The following is a 21900-nucleotide window of genomic DNA, read 5'->3' on the forward strand; positions in this document are numbered from 1 at the left end:
AGATGAAAAACAACTGGATCTTCATCATTCCAGGTTCATCTGCAGCCTGTTGTTCCCATACACAACATCTGCAACAGCACATGTGCATGTGCCAACACCCATAATGCAATACCCACCCCAGACCCTGCCTCCGTGCATGTGCATGTATCCCCGCGTTCTCCCCCGCATGCACATGCTACCCTTCGTGCTCCGCCCACCCCCTGCACATGCGTGCACAACTCCTGTTTTGGTGTTAGCAGGTCTCCCTGAAGCTTCCTGGAACCAAAAATGGGGCATGGGGGGGCCACCGCACCCACCCTACCCCCACGCATGCTTGTGCAACCCCCCTGCGCATGCGTATGAGTCTCCCGGCAGAGGCCCAAATATCAGATGGCTGACGGGAGGTGCATAGGCATGTGCGGTGGAGCTGACCTGATCGTTGGCTCATGTGCCCACAGAGATGGCTCCATGTGCCACCTGTGGCACACATGCCAAAGGTTCACCAGCATGGAACTAACTGGTTAGAAAGGTATCTTTTTTCCAGTAGTCCTTGATTTGGGATGTTTGTTATTCTTTTATTTATTCTTATATATTTTAAGGATATATATACATACATGCTGTATATACACACACAAACTGACACAAATTATTCATTTATTAATTTAATAAAGTAAACAAAGAAAAAATTGCAACTTACCAGGTTGAAAAGGCTACCCAAATCAAGCAATATGACTCTGGGATGCTTATTAGTTGACAATACAATAAATTTCACACAATTTATTTTCAAGGTAGGCCCGGTTAACAGATTAGTAAATTCATTTCATCCCATTTCCTCATGAGCTTGGAACATTTTTTATAACTCTTCTCTCCCCCTTTCCCGCTTTTGCATTTTATAGACATTTCTTTCTCTCTTTTTTCAGTTGAAAACCTTGTTAAAAATAACATGGAAAAATGCATTCTGGTTGGCGTATTACTTTGGGAAGTGCAAGCTATATTTTTGTTAAATGTAAATAAAAGCAATTCTGCATTCATAAACATTCATTTCTCATAAACTAAGTTTAGTGCTGTAGACTGCAGGTAGTAAGTATATGTCAGTTATGGAAGGTCACCTGTTTAAATCAGACTTTTCTGGGTGTAGAAAAAAAATCAACTAGCACATAGAGAAAAAGATAGTGTTCCACTCTCCGATGTGCTGGTATGGCAACCTTCAGACAAAAACCATCCACCTGAAATGCCATGATCTTTTCAATCATCCAAGCTCCGCAATAAACTTTGTATTCAATTGCTGACTTCAGTTTGGTTGTAGATTATAAATGCTAGAAGGAAACTCTGGAAATTAAAGGCCAAAAACTGTTTCTCTGCCTGATCCCCTGATGGTGTAACAATGTGATTGCATTATGTTATTGTGTTATTTTTGGATGCATTGCAATGGACAATATAAGGAGATTTGAGATCACCCAGGGGTAATCCTTGGAACATGCTAGTTTATCAGCTGTGATGTTCAGTGGCAATGGTTTCCTCAGTACAATAGCTGTTGCTAGTTCACTTGTCAGACCTTATTAGTGTTGAATGGATCTGCATTTACACTTTTCATTTAGTTCACTTAGCTATGACTCTGTGGCCTTGATTTCTTGAAAGGGTTTGAAAACTAGTGACGGAAAGAAGTCGCCAACTCAAATCCATATTTGCGAAACAAGCTGGACATTAATCTCATTGTGCAAGTTTAATCTCTTGCTGTTCCTGATGGTGAGCAGGGATACCATGTTTTCTTATATTAATTTTTGCTCCAAAAGACGCATTATGGCTTATTTTGGGGGAAATACAGTACTAAATGCCTCCGTCTGTTGACCATCTTAAATGGAGCTTATTTTTGGGGTAAGGCTTAAATTATTAGCATTCTGAAAAATCATGCTAGGGCTTATTTTCCAGTTGGGTCTTAACTTCAGGGAAACAGGGTATTTATTTGATGGTGTAGATAAAAATGTCCATTAAATTGGGGTGGGAGAGTTGCTAAGGAGGAGGACTTTAAAGAAAAACTGACAATTCAGTACAGCAAATTGGGGCATAGATCAAATGATGTGGATATTTTCTGTCTGTATTCCTGACTAAGGTGAAGACAATCAGGATTTGTATGCCTTCACGTTTGCTATAATGAAGTCAAGGCAGATAGTACTTATGATTATTACATAATCCATAATAGAATGGAACGTAATGAACTGGGAAATACAACCTGACAAGTACATGCCATGAGGAAGTGTGGAAAACTGACTGATGGGTGGAAGCAGCAAACGCTGGAAAGCTTGGAATGATCAGAGGAAATCTACCTTTCAGTTAGACTCAGCATCAGTAAGGAAGGAAGCTGAAGGGAGCAGATCTGCAAAGGAACATGGCATTTTTTGCCTACAAGATTGAAGCAGGTACCTTGCTTCATTTTAGGCATATTTTTTTTTTTGCCCTTTTGCACAGGCCCTGCTTGTGTGTAGAAGCCACTTACCTCAAAGTAAGCCAGATCATCCAGTCAGATTTTCACCTGCTGTATCAATGAAGCATGTTGCCTATGACTTTCAGGTCTGAGATGGATCACACAATCATCGGCACTTGAATGTTGCTGAGCCAGATTTTGCTTGTTTTGCGTAGGCCAGAATCCAACCACAATACTGATGCAATATCATTTATTTTGCATTGACCTGCAATTTCATAGAATTACTACGTCAGCTAAAGGCTTTACTTTTCTCTGGCAGGCATGTGAAAAATATCCTAACAGTTGCCGTGTGTGTTGGGGCGTAGAAGAAAGAAACAGAACTATTTCCATTCTCTGATATAATAATCTGAGACTGACTCTCAGTTTTAGTTCTAGTTGCCCTATTTTACTTGCCAAGAGTATGGATTAATAATGTATGTTTTGTCCTTAGAAAAGGAAAGGCAATGCTATCCTTTGTAACAGCAATTAAATCCATATCAGTATTTAGGTTTATTTTTTAAAAAAAAATTGGGAAAACAAAAAAGTCATTGTTCCAGAGTTATGAATTCTATTTCCTTTAATTTCTTATTAATGCTAACATTTTACAATATTGAAATCCTGCATGATTGTTTGGGAATAAGGTATACAAAGAACCTTATCTGAGTGTCCCAGAAGGAATATTGGTCTTTCCAGCATTAGACAGAAAGAATGTACTTCAGCAAAATATATCAAAGAGTTGACGGAACTGATTAAATTCACCAGTGCCCCCTGTGGCAGAAACAGTCATATAGTGTTTAGGGTTGAAAAGATCATTTGAAAACACATGGAATCTTGCAGAAACAATGTTAGTTACAGACTTAATTATTTTAATCTTTTCCGGTATACTGCTTAAGTAGAAAGGACTATGAATTAAACATGCATTGATAGAGATTCTTGCAATCTCCCTGTCAATGATCAGTGATTATTTTGCATAGCATGAAATCCAGCTTTTTGTTATAGAATATTAATAAATATTTGCATTTTAGTGGTTTAAGTCTTTAAAATATACAGATAATTTCCCATGATGGCAAGTCAGATTTCTTCAGGGAATTGACAATCAGGGCAAGAGGATAACAATTGCTTCCTGTTTTATATGAATAGCATCTGCTGTTCTATGATATGGATGGATGAATCAGTCTATTTCTGGTTTGGATTACTGTCACACATATTAATATATAAGTCTGTTTTTTCTTGCATGTGCACTAGTCAGAATATAGATAAGTATTAAGTAAAAAAAGAAATCACATATTTTCCCTGGAAATGCAAAATCAAACCAGCTTTTTCACAACTTTAAAGAAAATAAAATCCTGAAGTATTCCTCATCAAACTTGTTGGGTATAATAAAGCAAGAAATCTGAAAAAAAAAGTCTAAGCAAAGTAACCGCTTTTAATTTTGATATAGGAAATATAAGATGCACCTGTACCAGACTGATCATAAAATTGAAGAACTTTCTTTTTGCACAAAGGTGGTTTAGTGATACTTGTGATTTGTTTTATTTCATTTTTTTTAACCTGGGCAGTTAAGAGCATTTCAGAGATAGCTAGCCTATAGCAATCTCTCATCTCTACTGTTCATAGTATACTTAGATATACTATAAGATGGAGCCTTATACTATGAAGTGCTTTTCAGGGAATGGAAAAGAGAAACAAGTCAGAGAGGATAAGAGGTGTTTATTCTTTATCAACTGGTCTTGCCACATTAGCTTTGTTTATTTGCAATTATGTGAACTATTTACTCCCAATTTCCTGTCTATTGTTTTTGTCATTTTTGCCATTTTCTTTCTTTTTGTTCAGTTTTGTATTTTTTTTTCTTTTTATCTATGAACTGTTGAGAGTTACTGAAAGTTGGGTGGCACATAAAATCAAATAAGCAAATAGTTTGTCTTAGTTAAAAGCCTTGCTCCCAGCTAATCTCTGCTTTTGTTATCCAAAATCTTCCTTGCATAAAATAAAAGCTCTACATTTTGCTATTGACTAATTGGAACCACATTTTCACTACTGAGGCCAGGGCTAGATGGAGAGACAAGAATAACAGCTAGTCAATCAGGGAACCACTGAGGATGGTATAACATGATAAGGGGAAGCAAAGCCCTGAAACAGAAAACCAAAATTGGCAAGTGAGAGGAAAAGAAATAGAACATAAAATGCTGGCATTAGAGTGGAAAGGGTTGCACAAAGGATAAAAAGGACTTTTGAATGCTTAGGAACAATGCATTAGTAAGAGAGGCTCTAAATATGCATGTTTTAGCAGTGGTATTTATGGTTTTAGGCTTCTTTGTATGGGAAAAGAAAAGAAAATTCTTTGCCATGTACTTCCACAGCAGCACTATTTTCATTCATTAGACACTGAAAAACCTCACTGCAGCTGGTCTCAAAATGTTCACTATGCTACATGAACTGATTAACAATCAGGGAATGGAAAACACAGCAGCCAAACAATAAAGTTATACTGCATTCCTATCCGTGCAAAAATGAAGATTTCATGCATGGCATTTAGCACTCTCAAAAGCAAACAACAAAACAAATCCTTGAGCATTTAGGGAAAGATATTGGACTGCCAAAATATCCTCCTGTTTAGATTAGAAGAAATTGTGAAACTACCTCTGCAAGAAGATGAAGAAGAGGTAAGAATTCTAGCCAAAGGAATTCAGTTATTCTGCAAAGCCCCAACATTTCTGTTTGGAGACTAGTTGCAGAACAATTACTCTTCTGTTCTAGATGAGCCAAAAATAAATTGGTTCAGTCATTGATTAGAGAACAGTGAGAGTTCAAGGGGTCTACAGCCAATCTGGGAGTGGCACAAATACCATGTGAAAAAAAATGTTCTGAATTGGAAACCTAGTTTCTATTTTGGCTGAAAAGATTCACACAATAGAAGTTGTAATGATTTTCTCTTAAAAATAAATATAGAATAGTTTTAAATAAATAAAAAAAAATCTGAATATAATAGTGTACCTAAAAATCTGGAAAGAAAGAAAAACTACCTAGAAAATATCTACTCAAAACATTACCTAACCCATTGTCAGTTGAGTACATAATCAGACCTCATAGGGCATAGTTATCAGCTTGAAACATTCACAAACAGCTGGGCGAGAGACATTTGAAGTAACAAGTCATTTATCATCTCTATAAATTAACTTCACTCCAAATTTAGGATGGATTATGGAAAGATAAATTCACTGCACTTCAGTGTTGGTTAATCTTGTCTAAAATATGTGAGCTGCTGCATAATTAGCATGATATAAAATGGTGGAGTGAAATGAGAGGATAAATAGCACAGAATGAATAATGTCAGTAAAGGAACTAAATTATTCCTTTTGTCAATGTAAAAGCAATTGTAAGTTGCCTTTATCAGACAGAGCAAGAAACAAGAGTTACTGAGCCAGGAATAGCCAAAGGAATGGAAGATTCTTCAGATTCCTAAACAGAATCTACTGTTACAATATTTTTATTTGATTTTTAAAAAATATGCTTATAGTAATTCTAAATTACTATAATTTATTTATAGTGTTAATGAGAATTAAATTAGACAAAAATTAGGATCAATAATTAAAATAATGTCTTTAAAGATGTACATTTTTATCTTTGAATTGTTCAGAGTTGCTAGGAGTTGAATGGCATGAAAAATACGGAAACCATCAAAAAGAGGGCTAGTTAGAAGGGGCAGAAGTTGAATTAGCAGAGACCGAAGATGCTCTTCTGATGAGTGTGTGTGTGAGATTATTGTATATGGAAAGCGTTCTCTCAGGTATCCCAGATCCAAGTCATATAGAGTTTTAAAATAATCAGGAATTCATTTGATGAATGTTAATCCATTGCATGGATTATATGTCTTAGTTGATGGCATGCAGACAATATAAGGAATTATAAAGTAGTTTCTACATTAGAAAAATTAAATTACACAAAACAGAATTAGATGTCTAAAGTACAACTGGGCTTTATTTTTTTTTCCTACATCACACTGATCAAATGTGGGAAAGCCTACTGATAGTTTCCTTAATATTATTTCTTGCCTTACCACTCTCAGTCTTTATAGCCACAAGTAAAAGAACAGGCCAATCATCCTGCTATCAGTTTTATGTAACAACAAATATATAAAGCTACAGTAATATTTATCTTTTTGTTCCTCCTTTTGCCTATGAATGATTGTCAGACAATAGATGGAGCTTTACACCTAATAGCTGAAATGCATCTTTCTAAACATGTGCTATAAACTGTAGTTTCTGTCAGAAATCAGGTGCCTGGACAAATTGAGATTCTAGAAAGCTTGTTAAATGAATAGATACTTTACCTCAGAGACAGAGAATGGCCATGATAGGAAACAAAGTGGATTATCTTCTAAAATAGATCAACTATGACTAAAGTGATATCCAACCTTTGATGAGACATTATAAAATCCAAGGGCTCTTAGGTCCCTAGAAAGAACGTCATTTGGAGTCTCCACTGAAGATTGCCTTATATAAAACATGAGCAGCTTGGACTGATAGTTTTTAATGTTCCAAAATCTTGGCTAGCTTTATATTAGAAATGTAGCAATTTCTGTCTCAAGAAAAAGAGGATGTATAACCAGTTATTATAGTGTCATTCCTCCTTGTTTTTTTTTATTTTTTTATTTTTATTTATATGCCGCCCTTCTCCGGAGATTCAGGGCGGCTTACAATGCATTAAGCAATAGCCTTCATACTTTTGTATATTTATACAAAGTCAGCTTATTGCCCCCACAAACTGGGTCCTCAATTTACCTACCTTAGAAAGGATGGAAGGCTCAGTCAACCTTGAGCCTGGTGAGATTCAAACTTACAGTAATTGCAGACAGCTGGTGTTAATCACAATGCTATCAGTCTGCTGAGCCACCAGGCCCATGTTGTTCCTGCAAGGAGGGAGAGAAAAGACAAATCCCATATCAGAACCTGTACTTAAGAGTTCGGCTCTTGTTGAACACAATCAAAAATGTTCACAGGGTAGCCCAAGCGACAGAATCCTTATTCTGGATTCAAAGGGATTCAGTGTTTTCCGGGGACAGAATGGAAGGTGGAAGACAGAAAAATGAAAGAAATATTTTAGTTTATGTGATAAGGAATCAATGTCTTCAATGTCTTCTTCTTCAAACAGAAATGTAATGCAATGTGAACCTTAAAACGAGCCAGCTTATGAGAAGCTTTTAAGTGTTGCAAATTCTGGTCACTTTAGACCTTTATAAAGTGTTTAAAGAGTTGGCTTTCCTGGATTAAAAGTGGAAACCATTTTCATGACAAAAATTGCAATATTTGGGAGGGGGGGTCTAGGATGGCATCACCTTTAATTCTCCAGCATGCAAGATGTCCTCACCTTGGTTAGTAATCTGGTTCCAGGAAGATGCAAACTTCACATTGAGCAAGGATGGCAGTAATTTTCTTGGGATTCCTGTCACATTTAATAGGCAAGAATATGGGTTCACAGCATCACTGGGTTTCAGCATCTCTAGCAATGCTATAGAATCTTAAATCTTGACTGATACGGAGTCTGACAGTTGGGTTAAAGTCTGCCCCACCTACTAGGCTACTTGTTAAACATATAGTTTAAATGGTCCATATACTGTAGGCCACTGCTTTGTTCTGATACTGAAGCAACACGTGGGTTGCTTGACAGACTGCTAGCAGGATTGCTACAGGGACTGCAGTCATACTTTAATCCTTGTTGACAGTTTTCTTCCTATAGATATGAGAATATGAGTGGACTCTTAGGCTTCCCAAATATGCTTGGTAGTTAATCATACATCTTCAAGATTTAACACATAATTCATCTCCAATACATTTGTCAAAATATACGAAGACACAATTTGGCTCTATTAGACTATTTATTGTAGACAAGAATGAAGCCTCAAACACAACAGTCACTTGGTCACTACAGTATAAAGAAGCAGGAAACTCTTGAGTTTAATCTCTAAACTTGTTTCTCCTTCCCTTTTGAAACTCGTGGAATGCATGATGGACATAGTTGATATAAGTTTACAGAATGAATGTCTCTACCTCACCGTCTTATACCTCTAGTCCTTACAAGTATAATGCTTGGCAACTTGTTCGCTTAACTATTTTAACTAGAAAATTAATTTGATGCAAATATGATATAAAAGAAAATAACTACTAAATTCATAGATTAGTCTCAATGAAATTAGCTTCCCACTGAGACTAATACTGTAATATTGTTTGCATCATCAAAATAAGATAACTACAGCAGAAAGGTATAATTTTACATGCATACTATTTGATGACATCTTTATGATTAGAGCCTGATTCACATAACATGCTAAATTCAACTAGCCACCAATCAGGTTATATGCTCTTACTGCTTCATTTTATATCCTCATTTACTCAGTCAAGGGTCACAATTTGAAAGAATATAATCTTCATGTACTGTTTGGTTATATCTATTTACATGGTAGTGCTAGCTAGATTTTATTATGTCTTTTTGTTTAGGCAGAAAACAGTAGGTGTCATTGCGGAAACTCCAGCTACTCTGTTGAACAGCATATTGTAAACTGCCATTTCTTTATATAGAATTTTGTAAGAATCATCCTAATGATTTTGCTCATTGTATGTTTTAGCCCATCTCCTTAGAGAATCAATTGTATGAGCTTAGACCCTGCACCATAGCTTATTGGGTTTGGGTTTGTATAACATGGTTGGCTTGGAATGACTAACACTTTCATAATTGTTTGGTGTAGGTTTGGTTCATCTGCCATTCTCTTGCCCAATGCTGTCTGGACTATCTGATTTACGTAATATTCTGGATTTTTAATTGCATAGTCAGTTGTACTATGTATAAAAATGGTTTTTAATGCCATTTGGAGAAGAGATCTACGTAGGTGGAATTGGAAGTGCACAGGTCCCTATCCCAAATAGTACAGAGTAATAATTGCTTGAATCATATAATTTAGATTCCACTACAACTTCTAGGCTTCAAAGGATTTGGAAAACACTAGAGGATTAATTTTGCTTCCCTGGGATAAGAAATCTCTGCAGCCAAGCCTGCTGAAGAATTGACTCAACTCTATGTAAGCTTAGTACTAATCTGCTATAGAAGAAATGACAATGGCAGTGACAAGTTGCTGCTGTAGCAATACTGGCACGAACCTCTCATTTTTAAGTTCAGTATGTTCAGTTTTTGAGATAATGACTTATTCTGAGCAATGCCTTATTGAAAGAAGCTATAAAACTTCATGTCAGAATTTCAAGTAGTCGTCATAACCTGCTTTCATTCCTTCATTCTTCCTACCAGATGATGGCAATTATCTTTTTTAAAACTGCTATTTATTTTAAATATATACTGTAATTACACATATCTGAATATTGTCAAAAAGAGGCAAACCATTAAAATAATTAAAGCTACTGTACATAGTTGTCATCAGTGAACAATATAACTTTATCATAGTAGATACAAATTACTATAATAACAAAATGATTAACTACAGAAACTGACTTTTTTTCCAGTACAATATATTTTTCTTTTGTTTTGACCCTTAGTGTTAAAAAAACATTATAAATAATGACTGAATTGAATACCATTTTTAAAACTTGCATGAAATTTTCTCTGAACTGATGAGATTAATCATATAGAATAAATTCCATATTCTTGTCATCCACTTGATTAAAAAATGAGTATCTTGCTGCTTCTGATTATAGGTGATATGACATTCTAGTCCCAGCTGAATCTTCTTGTAACACAATTACAGTTTTATATGGAACATTATTAGCATAGGTTTGTTAGCACTAGAACAGTCAAGACTAACTTGGACTTACCTGAGTGGACAGCAGAAATGCAGAGAATATAAATAAACATCTATTATAAACAGAGACAATGAAATCTAGAGATAAAAAATCTAAGAAAGTAACACCTCAAAACAACATTAAACTCCCTTTTAATGACCCCGTAATTCCTTAATTTGGAGTAGAGTTGGGCCGATTGGATGGAACTAAGCGTTTACTAGCCGGATGCCCTTTCTGACACCACACGGAGTTCATAGCAGATGTTTGTTTTCTTTGTGCCCTAGTAGAGAAACATCTGCCACCACCTACGTTTGAACTTTCAACCTTCTGCATGGGAAGTGAGCCTCTTCACCACTAGGCTCGTTTCACCATTCATTTCAAGACAACATAAATGCTAGTACTAACATGAAAGGCAAATTAGTCAATTGATCTCTAGAATGTTATGACATTCCAGCCTTATCTGTACATTGTTTTACTTTACTGTCCACAATTTCAATATATATCACCTATTTCTAGGATGACTCTAAAAGGGAGTAAATTGCAGTGGACATTGCAGAAAGTTCCACCTTTAGGACCTCTAAAAAATCAGGACTCTGCTGGTTCTTGCCAGGAAAGTAAAAATGAAAAAAAATATACTGAATCTTTTTTTTAATGTAATTTTTTACCAAATCCTTTTGGTATACTTTCTTATGTCTGTTTCAGGCATCAGAGTTACAATACTTGAAATAACCACATGCTAGAGCTTTTGCAGAAACTGGAAAGGAGTTTCAAATGCTACATTTGGCTTTTTGAGATCAGGAAAATCTTAATTTTGGAGAATGAACATCATAATAATCTTGTGAACTCATAATTACTCAACTGGGTCCCATAATTTGCATCCTTAGCCTTCAAAAAGTGATAATCTTATTTAATATACAATAAAAACAAAGTATTTTGAACAACTTGTCATGATAACCTTTAATCACTGTCATTTTTTTTTTAAAAAAAAACATCTTTATGAATAGTTTTCTTTCTGATTACCAGAAACTGTAAGTTCAAAACCTGTATATTTTTTTAAAGTTCCCTTTTCCAAACCCCAGTTACAATAAATGGAGTCTGAATACTGGAAATATAACCTCTACTTTCATCAATCATCTCAATTAAATTGCCAAATCATCTCATTATTCTATTTACCAAGTATTACGCTTACCAAGTATTAATACCATTAATCGGTACTATATTGTACTGTACTACTTATTCTGGATATGTTATATTTACAATATGTTCCATTCTATTTTTATTATAAAATTTTGCAGTCCAATGAAAAGGCTGAACTACATATTTTCTTAATACAATTGCAAAGAATATATATTTCTGTAATGGGAATTAATATAAGCATTTCCCAGTGTAGTGGCATAATACATTTCCTTGAACTGGAAATCTATTTTTTAGTAGTTTCTTATTTCTTCCTAGGACTGAACATAGGAAGATGACAGTATATAGAGCTGAAAAGAAAAATGCTGCTATAGTAGCATATGCTATTCCATGTGGTAGTGTGTCTATGCACATGTAAAAATCTGCATATTCAATCCCTGAAATGATATACTATTTGTAATGTCATCTTGAAAGATACCAGAAAAACTTCATATCAAAATGATATGCACAAATCACAATAAATGAGCTTGCTTTCCTTCACCCTGCATAGCAACTGATTGCAAATGACTTTATTTCTCTTGGCTGCATTTGACATCTCCTCTGGGTCCTACAAGCAAGGGCATGCCACTTTTATGCTCAAAGAACCCTTTCATTTATGGGTTTACTTTAAATAATGCGTAATTGACCTTTCGGTTTGCATGCATGATTAATAATGTGCAGACTGTGTTGAACCAAAGGGGGACTAAAGGGAGCTTCTTCCTCTTCCTCTTAAGAATACCAGAGTACAACAGCTGTTTTTCTTGATCATCTAATTTCCATAGGAATTCATAGATGACTGCTAGAAAGGAAGGAAAGAAGTCCAGTGCTATCAAACAAACCTCCTCCTTAACTCTTTCTGTAAATCCATCTAAAAACTACAACTACAGTTTAATCCTTCTACCATGAATCATCCTGAAATCAAAATTTATTTATTTATTTTTAAAAAATATCCTCCTTCACCACCCCCAGAATTGTTGAGTTCCCACAATGATAGATAGGATGCTTTTGAACAAGTTGTGTAACTGAAGGACACATGGTTAACTCCCATAAAAGGGTTAGTGCTTCATAACAGGAAACTTTTTTTTTAATGGAAAAAAACTCAACTCAAATAAAATGCATTTGCTCTAGTTCTTGGTAGAAAAGAAGACTTGAGTTGTGTAACACATGATTGTCAAATGTTATACTGACCCCTTAAGTCTCAGAATTCACATGCCACAACAATTGGTTGGTTCTTTCCAGAGATACATAAAGAACTCTGAATGGATAGAAGTATATTCTTTACATTTAACATACCTTAAACCAGGGGTGAAATCCAACAGGTTCTGACAGGTTCTGGAGAAGTTCAGTTTTGAGTTTTGAGCAGTTCAGAGAACTGGCAGCGGAAATTTTGAGTAGTTTGGAGAACCGGCAAATGTCACCTCTGGCTGGCCCCAGAATGGGGTGGGAATGGAATTTTTGCAATATCCTTCGCCAGGGGTGGGGAGAGAATGGGGATTTTGCAGTATCCTTCCCCTGGAGTGGGGTGGGAATGGAGATTTTGCAGTATCCTTCCCCTGCCACGCCCACCAAGCCACACCCACCAAGCCACACCATGCCCACCAAGCCACACCCACAGAACTGGTAGTAAAAAAAATTGGATTTCACCACTGTCCCAAACTACCCAATCATACTTTTTTGGAAAAATTTGCTTGTGGCAAATCTGAAGCATTAATATTGATTTTTAAAGGTTTAAGTTATTTGGACCCAAAATATCATTATATTTTTCCCTTCCACACAAGCCTAAGCATTCACTATCCTTTTCCTTTTGAGCAAGATATTTTTGACCATAGCATTCACCCTCTGAATTTTCTCTGTCTTGACTCTAACTATTATTTTTATTTGGGTGAGTTTTTGAACATTTTGGCCCAAACGTATAGCCACCTTCCTTATTCAATAACAATTGAAATTGAGGTTGGGCAGTTGTAGTTCTTGGAAGCCATAGTGAGGTTATTAAAGTTAGATGGCAGGGCTATTTAGTTTTTAATATTATTAGCAAATTTAGGTAACAAGGGTATTAGCTTTGTGGATTTGCAATTTTTATAATTTATAATTCTATAGATTAATTCTATATGATGGGCTTTTTTTTCAAGATAAGTAGAAGTCAACGTGGTTGTGCATTTCTTGAACAGTTCTTACTTTCATCTTTCTGGAAGCCTATTTGCTACAATCATCTGCCAAGGTCATTCCTCCAGATATTATCTCTAGTATAAGTCATCCTGAAGATGGCTTTAGGTATTTTAGTCTGGACATGCTGTTAGGCATGATGCTCCTTGTGGACCATTTAGGATACTCAGAGAATGAGGCTTATCCAACTGATGCAGGAGAATTGCTATGGCACCATTCCTTTAAATTCAGTCATGGGCTGCATGTTTCAATTATAGGGTATGTATTGTGTGTTTGTGTAAGTGTTTTCAATAGGTTGAATGATTTGCATTTCACATTTGCTGGTTTCAAGGGGCACTGAACCTGACTTCTGCAGTCACTTTATTTGCCACATTTTCAAGTTTATTTTAATTACATTATGCATACTTTACTGTAATATAACTATTTTTATTCTGATTTATTAATCTAACTTTAATCTATAAAATAATTTGAAGAAAGAAAAAGTGGAGTAAGCCTTATCTATACACACCTACATAGCTAGATCTCTTTCTGAAATTTCACCTTTTCAAGAATGCTTATTTAGTAATTTATTTGCTGAATGCAGTGTCTGCACACTGGGACAAGGAAACTATGTAGATGGGTGTTTAGTTTTTCCTCAAACACTGCTTTGCTTGGCTAGATGACAACTACATTATCACAGAAAAACTGGATGTATATTCCATAATGTTGTCAATGTTTTGGGGGATGCTGTGCCTTCTCTTTGTTTTCCTTTGGTTGCTATTTTAATAAAACATGCTTGGAAAGTACATAATGGAATTTAAATGTGTGCCTTTAAGAAGGATGGAAGGTTGAGGGGGGTGCTTTTAGCTAAGACTATAGAGACATTCTGGCATTCTCTGATATGTTGTGATGTTTAATCGCTGTCAGAGTGTTCAATTTTTCAGCAGCAGTGTTGCCATGGAGGCTATAAACTTATGTTTTGTTTTTCTGCCATTTTTACTTGTGTGTTCCTTCTTTCACACATTATAAATAGCATCTATTCTGTTAGAATAATATTGGCATATTTCCAGATATAGTATAATTTGTATCTTATTTTACTTTACTTTTAAAGCTTATATATCACATTTCCAGCTAACATCTAACAATAAGAATAGAATTAAAAATATATTTGAAAAGTCGTTAAAACACAATTGTATCATACCTTCAGCAACAAAAGAAACTTACGTCAAATATATCACTGTTTACTGTATATCCAAAATGTATTAACGTTTTAAACAAATAAGCTAAAACCCCATTCAAAATAAATGCAGGATAAATTCAAACATATTGACTAAGTTCTTTCACCATGCTTGAAAGCAATGAAACAACTTCCCATCCAACTGGAAACAGAAGCAAAGGTTTAATTCCTAATTATGATTAGTAATTATGATTTCCTCAGAAGAGTATTATAACCAAGACTATAAGGCTTGTCCAGGGCACTGCACTAGCTAGTAAAAGTCGTTAATATCAACATTTGATATATAAAACAGAAAATTCCAGAAGTATCTATACAGGGAATTAAAAGAAAGTATCTTTGATGATATAATATTTGTCTTACTGTGCCTAATTGTAGAGCGGCCCTACAATGCAAGTACTTCCAGTAAGATGTAAGATAGTCATTCTAACTTTCTAGTTTTGGGTCCAGATTTTATATTGTTTCCTGGTAATATTCTTTTTCTGATTACATTTATAGCTAATTTTACTTTAATACTTTCTCTGATAGCTGACACTGCTTTCTTTCTTTGGCCTGAAAAAACTGAGTACTTATAGTTTAATATCAGTGTGGTTTCACACCAGATGAGATGAATAGGACATAGAATTCAGAACATCAGCAGGATTTTATTTAATGAAATTGAGAGTTGATTATCAACACTGAACATAGTAATAAATTTTTAAAACAATTCGCCTCACTATCAGTTATAATAATGAAAGCTATAAATACAATATCTGAATACCTTTATCATTAAATTTCAAATATATATAAATACTGTTTGACCCCTGCAGTGGAATTTTTTCCAGAAAAGAAGTTCAGGAAATTTTTTTTCGACATTATCAACTTCCAGCCTATTATTAAATGGCAAGAAAATGGCAGATTTATTCTTGCCAGTTTGGCTTAGTAGTTAAGGCTGCAAGGTAAAAAACAAGAGACTATGAATTCTAGTCCTGCCTGAGGCATGAAAGCTGACTGAGTAACTTTGGGTCAGTCAGTCACTCTCTCTCTCAGCCCATGATGTCAGGCTTGGGTGACAAGCCAGCCAGTACTACTGAACTTCTGTGAAAACTTTAGGAAGAAAAAAACTATCTGTCCATTATACCCACCACCCTAAGACTTCATTCTTGATTTATTTGCTTGATTTTTTAAAAAAATTCTGGTCTACCATTCAATTCTACAACACTACTTAATCTTTTGAAAATCAGCCAAGGTCATTTAGGTACAGCTATTTAGCAGGAGCTAAAGTACAGTAAAATATGTCCTTGCCTTTATTACAGTGGACTAACACTATGTTTGTCATAGTTACAGTTTCGATTAATTTGGTTCTTAATATCTTTCAGCTGTACAGTTCTATGGATTTTGGAAGGAGATGGCAGATCATGCATGAACGGATCACACCAAACCGATTTTATTGGTGAGTTCCTTGTCTTGTATTAAAACTGCATATTCATGTATGACATATTAGGATTGTATAGCATTGCATACAATAAATTTTTAGGAATGTATTATCCTGTTAGTTGTTTTGTCCAGAACAGGAAGGGAGAGGCGTCCCTATTTAGTTTCTTATTAATCTTCCATCTCATCTTGGTTCCAGAGGTATAGAATTTACTGTGCTAGCTTCAAGATGGTTTTGGAGGAATGGGGTATTGAGTAAATTATACTTTTTTATCAAGATGATGCATGAGTTGAAAAGTGTTTTGTTTCTCTAAAATGACCTCTTCCTGAAAGGAAATTGATCTCCTTTCAGCCAACTCAAGGATGTTAGCTCATAGTTTATGCTATTTGTCCTTTCCTTAGATCTTATTTAGGAAAGAAAACTACATTTTCAAATACTCCATTATAACTATTCTCCTAATATTGTTAGTGAAATTCTATTTTGGGTTGAAAGGAGAAAACGGATGTTCTGCTCTAAAATTTAAAGGTATAGAATTATGATGCATATTTGTGTTTTCTTCTTTAACACATAATTGCCTTTATTCTTTTTCATGTTTTCCTAACTAGTTGTCTAAAGGGAGTTTGGTTATAGATGTAAGCATCTCAAAAGAAATGCAAAGAAAATATAAGGAAACAACTGCAAGGCTTCCCATGTATTAGAAATAGGTATGATTGAACTGGTGAATCAAAACTATGCCTATGGCTGATTTTTGCCTGATTGCTTTTGTTGAAGAATGTGAACAAATGCAATATTGGGGATTAAAAAAAAATAAAAAGCCTAACTTGATATGTAAAGAAAATTTCAAAAATGGAGTTGAGTTTTTTTCAGGAAGAGAACATTTGTATTCGGCCATGCTTTCAGAAGAAGGAACAATCAAATAGGGATATATCAAAAGTGGTTTTTATTTTTTGAAAAGGCAACTGGCTGATACATTTTATTTTATTGTCAAAAAATAAAAACCACTTTTGATATAACTATGACCTGGATGACTGGAAATATTCATAGACATTCAAATAGGGATAAATCTTGTAACTTAAATCCCTTTGACCACTGGAACATCCTTCTCTGACTAGATGCTGCAGTCCAGCCCCCTGTTCAAGCAGGAGAACTTTAAAGAACTTTAAAGGGTAGCCCCTTTAACCTGAAATTGCTATTTTAATGTCAGGTTGGTTTATTTATTTACTAAATTTATATGTCTTTCATATGATGTAATTCTGGATAAAAATCCTGACAGTCCATGTATTACAGAACCTGGGTGCTGGAAAAGAAAGCAGTTTATTTCTGCCAATTTTGTGGGGTGGCAGTCTAGATTTGAAGGGCAAAGAGGTCTACCTGAGTGCCCCATATTGTACTTTGCTAATTTGGAAAACATGCTGTTTAGCTGAAAGGTTAATACTACAAAAGTTTATTGTTTCTTTTTTTCTATCCTACCATCTAGTAGTTAAAAGGGAGTTGGGTAATAGATGTAGGCTTTTTATTTCAACATGAATGCAGAGAAATTACTAGCAATGCTTCTCTATATATTAGAAGCAGAAGTAACTGAAATGGTGTTTCACCCTGCTGCCTAATAGTCGCTTTCTAAGATAGCTGAGGTAAACATGGGTAATGCAATTGGATTTCTATAAGTTTTTTGTCCTGCTTGATTTCCAGGTAGGGAGTGTTTAAGAAGCCTTGTCTTAAGGGAAGGTTACTCTTTCGTCAGTTTTATACTGAAGACCAATATAAACTTCTACAATGTTAGGACTGATTAAAATGGTTTGATGGATCTGGATGATTTCCTGAATGTGTTTGGGGAATTATTCACATAGTGGCTCAGCTATGCAGTTGTTTGCAATTTAAATTTTATTGCTATTTTTAATTTACATTTTAAAATATCTATTTTACTGTGTCATAAATGTTATTAGCTGGTTTAATATTGTCAGACTTTGAGTTGGCTGATTTTAATGAGCTATTACTAACATTAACCAAATAATGTGTTGACAAACCATGATTAGTTAAAAAAAAAGAGGATGCTTTTGATCTTCGTGTGGCTAGAAGAAGCAAAGGAAGAGTGCATTAAAAATGAAAGCTTGTGCATTACCTTCAAGTTTCACCAATACGTAGAATGCTTTGAAATGTCATGAATTTTCTTGCATTCCCAGATTTAGTGGAAATAACTCTTAGGTTTGAATGACAACATTAAATACAATTAGAGTTAGAGACACTGTTTTTTTTTAAAAAAAATTTAATGTTATTGTTTAGCAAATAGTGCTACAAAACATCTGGGAGCTTCCCTGTCTCTGACTTTAAAGAGTTCTCATATTTAGCAGATTGAGTAGAATGAATGCTGTATATTAAACATGGTTTCTTATCATGGCAAAACAGACAAGACTTTTCTCTACTTATTTTGAATGTGAGCCATTTTGTATAGTTCAGTAACATTCCATTAAAGATAAGGAGATTCTTCTTTTATGCCTTTTCCCATTGGAAATTAACCAACTCTTTTAAGATGACTATACATCAGCAGCTATATGAGGCAGAATATATTCTCAGCAAGAAGAGAGAATTGAAACTCCTGCTCTTTTGTTTCCTGGGATTCCCCAGAGTCTCATCTTTAGAAGAAGCTTAGTTTAATTTTGCTGTTATTAAGCAGAGGAGATGTGAGGTTACAGAAGAATTTCAGATACACAGACTATGATATACCATTGTTCTTTAAATAAAGTAGGTTATTTGAGTTGTTATCAAATACTTTTCCATCCAATGTAACAGATTTTGCCTTTAATAAGAACAGCTGTGTTTTTTGCTGTACTTATAATAACTGGACAGGTTTGTTGCAGTCGCATCTCTCCATGTAAAATTATATGTCTTTTTCATGGATTGGAGCGCAGAATGATTAATTGTGGCTGCAATTGACATCTTTGCTCTGAGAATTTGTGACTCCAAAAGTAACTCTGACACATTGTGCCTATGAACAAGTGTCCTATCATGCCATTTTCATTCTTTTAAGTTGGCATACTGCCAGGCAAAGTTCTTTCAAATAATGATTTTCCATCTCAAATAAGTCCCCTTAATTTTATTTTTTAAAAAATTTTCCAATATTTAATTTGAAATACAACTATCTGTTGAGAAACAAATAAAAAATGTGCAAGGTTAATATGGAATCCCTGAAGGAAAGTGAACTACAGGACGTGCTAGAGGCTATTTTTGTAAATAATCTCTCACCACTCTAATTAGGAGGCTCTAGATAAGGTTTAACATGATTTTGAAAGGGCATGAAAATTGTAACCTTTGTAGTCACCCAGCTTGTTTACTGTAAATTGTTTATGAAATTTCTAGGTCATTCAACTCCAACTCCTCCTTTGGAAAAATACCAAAAGTGCTATCATATTCTATGAATTAAAGGATAGGCAATCACACCTCAGATACATGGTTTAAATCTATTTACATGTATACATGAAAAATGAATGATTAAAAAAGCATGGCTTCTACTTCCTTAAACTGGAAGATTGAATTAGTGAAGAATACAAGGGCAACTGGAAATTCTAAAGATGGAATAGACCAGCATTTAGACCAACATCATGTGTAGCTAAAGAAAGATATTGCACAATGTTTAGGAAAATAATTAAAAATGGGTAGTCAAAAAGGAAAGGAAGATTTAAGATTAAAAGAGGGAAACAGATTTTTTAAAAAAGATTTTGAAAATGGATAGAAAAAGCTGAACAAGGAACTTTTAACCAAGTAATAAGAATTAAAAATGAATGTGATAAAATGATTTGAGGTTAAACTTGAGTGTGGGAATAATAGAAATATTATTTTAATGATCTGTATGGGATTGATAGCGACATATCAAATAATGGAATCAAAACAAATGGAATAAATGTGAATATCTAAAAGAAACTGATTAAAAGTAAGTCATAAATGCTGTGACAACTGAAAATTGGTGAGGCTGCTGCTGTAACCAGGGAATTGTTAAAATATGGATGTTGCTTGTTTATAGAATGGCTGTACAACATAGTTAATGTGTGTATGAAGACTGAATCTGACAGCTCACTGAATGCACATATAGTAGGAATAAATGCAAAACCACAGGGGCATTGGTATATTAAATGTGCCTTAGCAGATGTTTGCAAAATTTTGATTGAGAAAGTATCAGTGGTGATAATGAACAAAAATTTAGAAAGTTCAGAAAGTTTATTAAGCTTGTTGGTTTATATAATATGGAATTGAAGTTGGATTGCTGAATGCTCTATGAGTACTATATGATGGAATTGAAATGGAAAGCTTAATGTATCAATTATAACTGAGCTTGGAATAACACAATATTGTTTAATGTCTGTAAGGATAAAGGTATAAGAGATGTTTATGGTGACATTAGAACTGTGTATGTTGAAACAGAAATATGCATGCACTCTAGACAATGCTGTGATTTTGTTTGAGTACCCAAATGAATTGCTGAAAATGTTATATGCACTGTATTATGCAATGACGAATATGGATTGGACCATTAACGTATAAAAGATTGAGGCAGTTGTGTTTGGCAATAAAAATGAGTATATTATTGCAAATTACGTTAAATGTGAAGAAGCAGAAAAAATAGATTAAATTATGCACTTTGGGTTCATGCAAATGCTAGTAGAAAGATATGTGGTATGTTGAGAAAAATGAATCCTTGGATCATTTGGGATGGAACTGAATATTGCATATATCAGGAGGAACATAAAAGTAATTTGAGTTCAGTGGAGTTAAGATATTAAGAAATATTTATAGTAATATGAAAAGAAATGGAATCCAAAATTAATGGGTACTGAATGAATGTGAATTGAGGAGTCCTTGGTGCTCTCTCACCTTGGTTGCTTGTTGCAGACATTTCATTACCCAAACTAGGCCTAGCATTGATGATGTTACATAGTTTGGGTAATGAAACTTCTGCAAGAAAGCAACCAAGTTCATAGAGGACCAAGGATTCCTCAGTTCAACCCTGAGCTACAAATATTCTGCTTTATTTGACACATATGGGTGTCAAATGCTTCAGAAAGCACACAAATGAGAAAAATTTGCCTGCAGGAACACTTCCACCAAGAAACAACTTTTCTTCCTGCATGAATGCCTATGACAGCATTCCCTACCTACTATGGTCAGACATAAACCTCCAGTCAACTGCACAGCTGGATGGAAAATAGCACAAGAAAGTGGGCAAAAAATGATAAAGCTCATGATTCCAGATGCAAACTTCAGATTAAACAAATATCTGCATACTATAGCAAATTTCAAGGAACAGCTGGCACAGACCATCATGCCAGAGCACATGGCATGTGGAGAGTCCGGCCATTACCAGTAGGAGTACTTCCCAGAAATATAAGGAAAAAAAGACTAGCACTGATGATGTTCCCTAGTTTGGGTAATACCTGCAAGAAAACAACCAAGCTCAGAGAGCACCCAAGACCCGCAATTTCAACTCTGAGCTACAAATATTCTCCTTTCCTGGAATGTGAATTGAATACAAAAGTTAGCTAAGAATGAAGCATGTTAAAATGTTTTCATTTTATAAAGATAATGAATGAGGAACAAATCATAACACTAATATATGGAGAAAGAATGAAAGGGACAAAATAAGAGTGAAGACTACGAAAGTCATAGTGGGATAGAGTTGATGACATTCTCTAAAAGGGACAGCAGAAAAATTTAAGAAACAAAA

The 21900-nt window shown here is 34.7% G+C and overlaps 1 protein-coding gene across 1 annotated transcript in view; it reads left to right on the plus strand.

Moving 5' to 3' along the window:
* Positions 1–21900, plus strand: part of LOC139318620 (VPS10 domain-containing receptor SorCS3-like) — a 478807-nt gene that overhangs the window by 275635 nt on the left and 181272 nt on the right. The window contains exon 5 of the mRNA XM_070946166.1: positions 16132–16205. Coding sequence (XP_070802267.1) covers positions 16132–16205 — 74 coding nt within the window. The remainder of the gene's footprint in view (positions 1–16131; positions 16206–21900) is intronic.

This window comes from Pituophis catenifer, unplaced genomic scaffold (assembly GCF_029215685.1).
Source record: "Pituophis catenifer annectens isolate HBS135680 unplaced genomic scaffold, rPitCat1.0.hap2 SCAF_6, whole genome shotgun sequence".
NCBI classification, from domain to species: Eukaryota; Metazoa; Chordata; class Lepidosauria; order Squamata; family Colubridae; genus Pituophis; species Pituophis catenifer.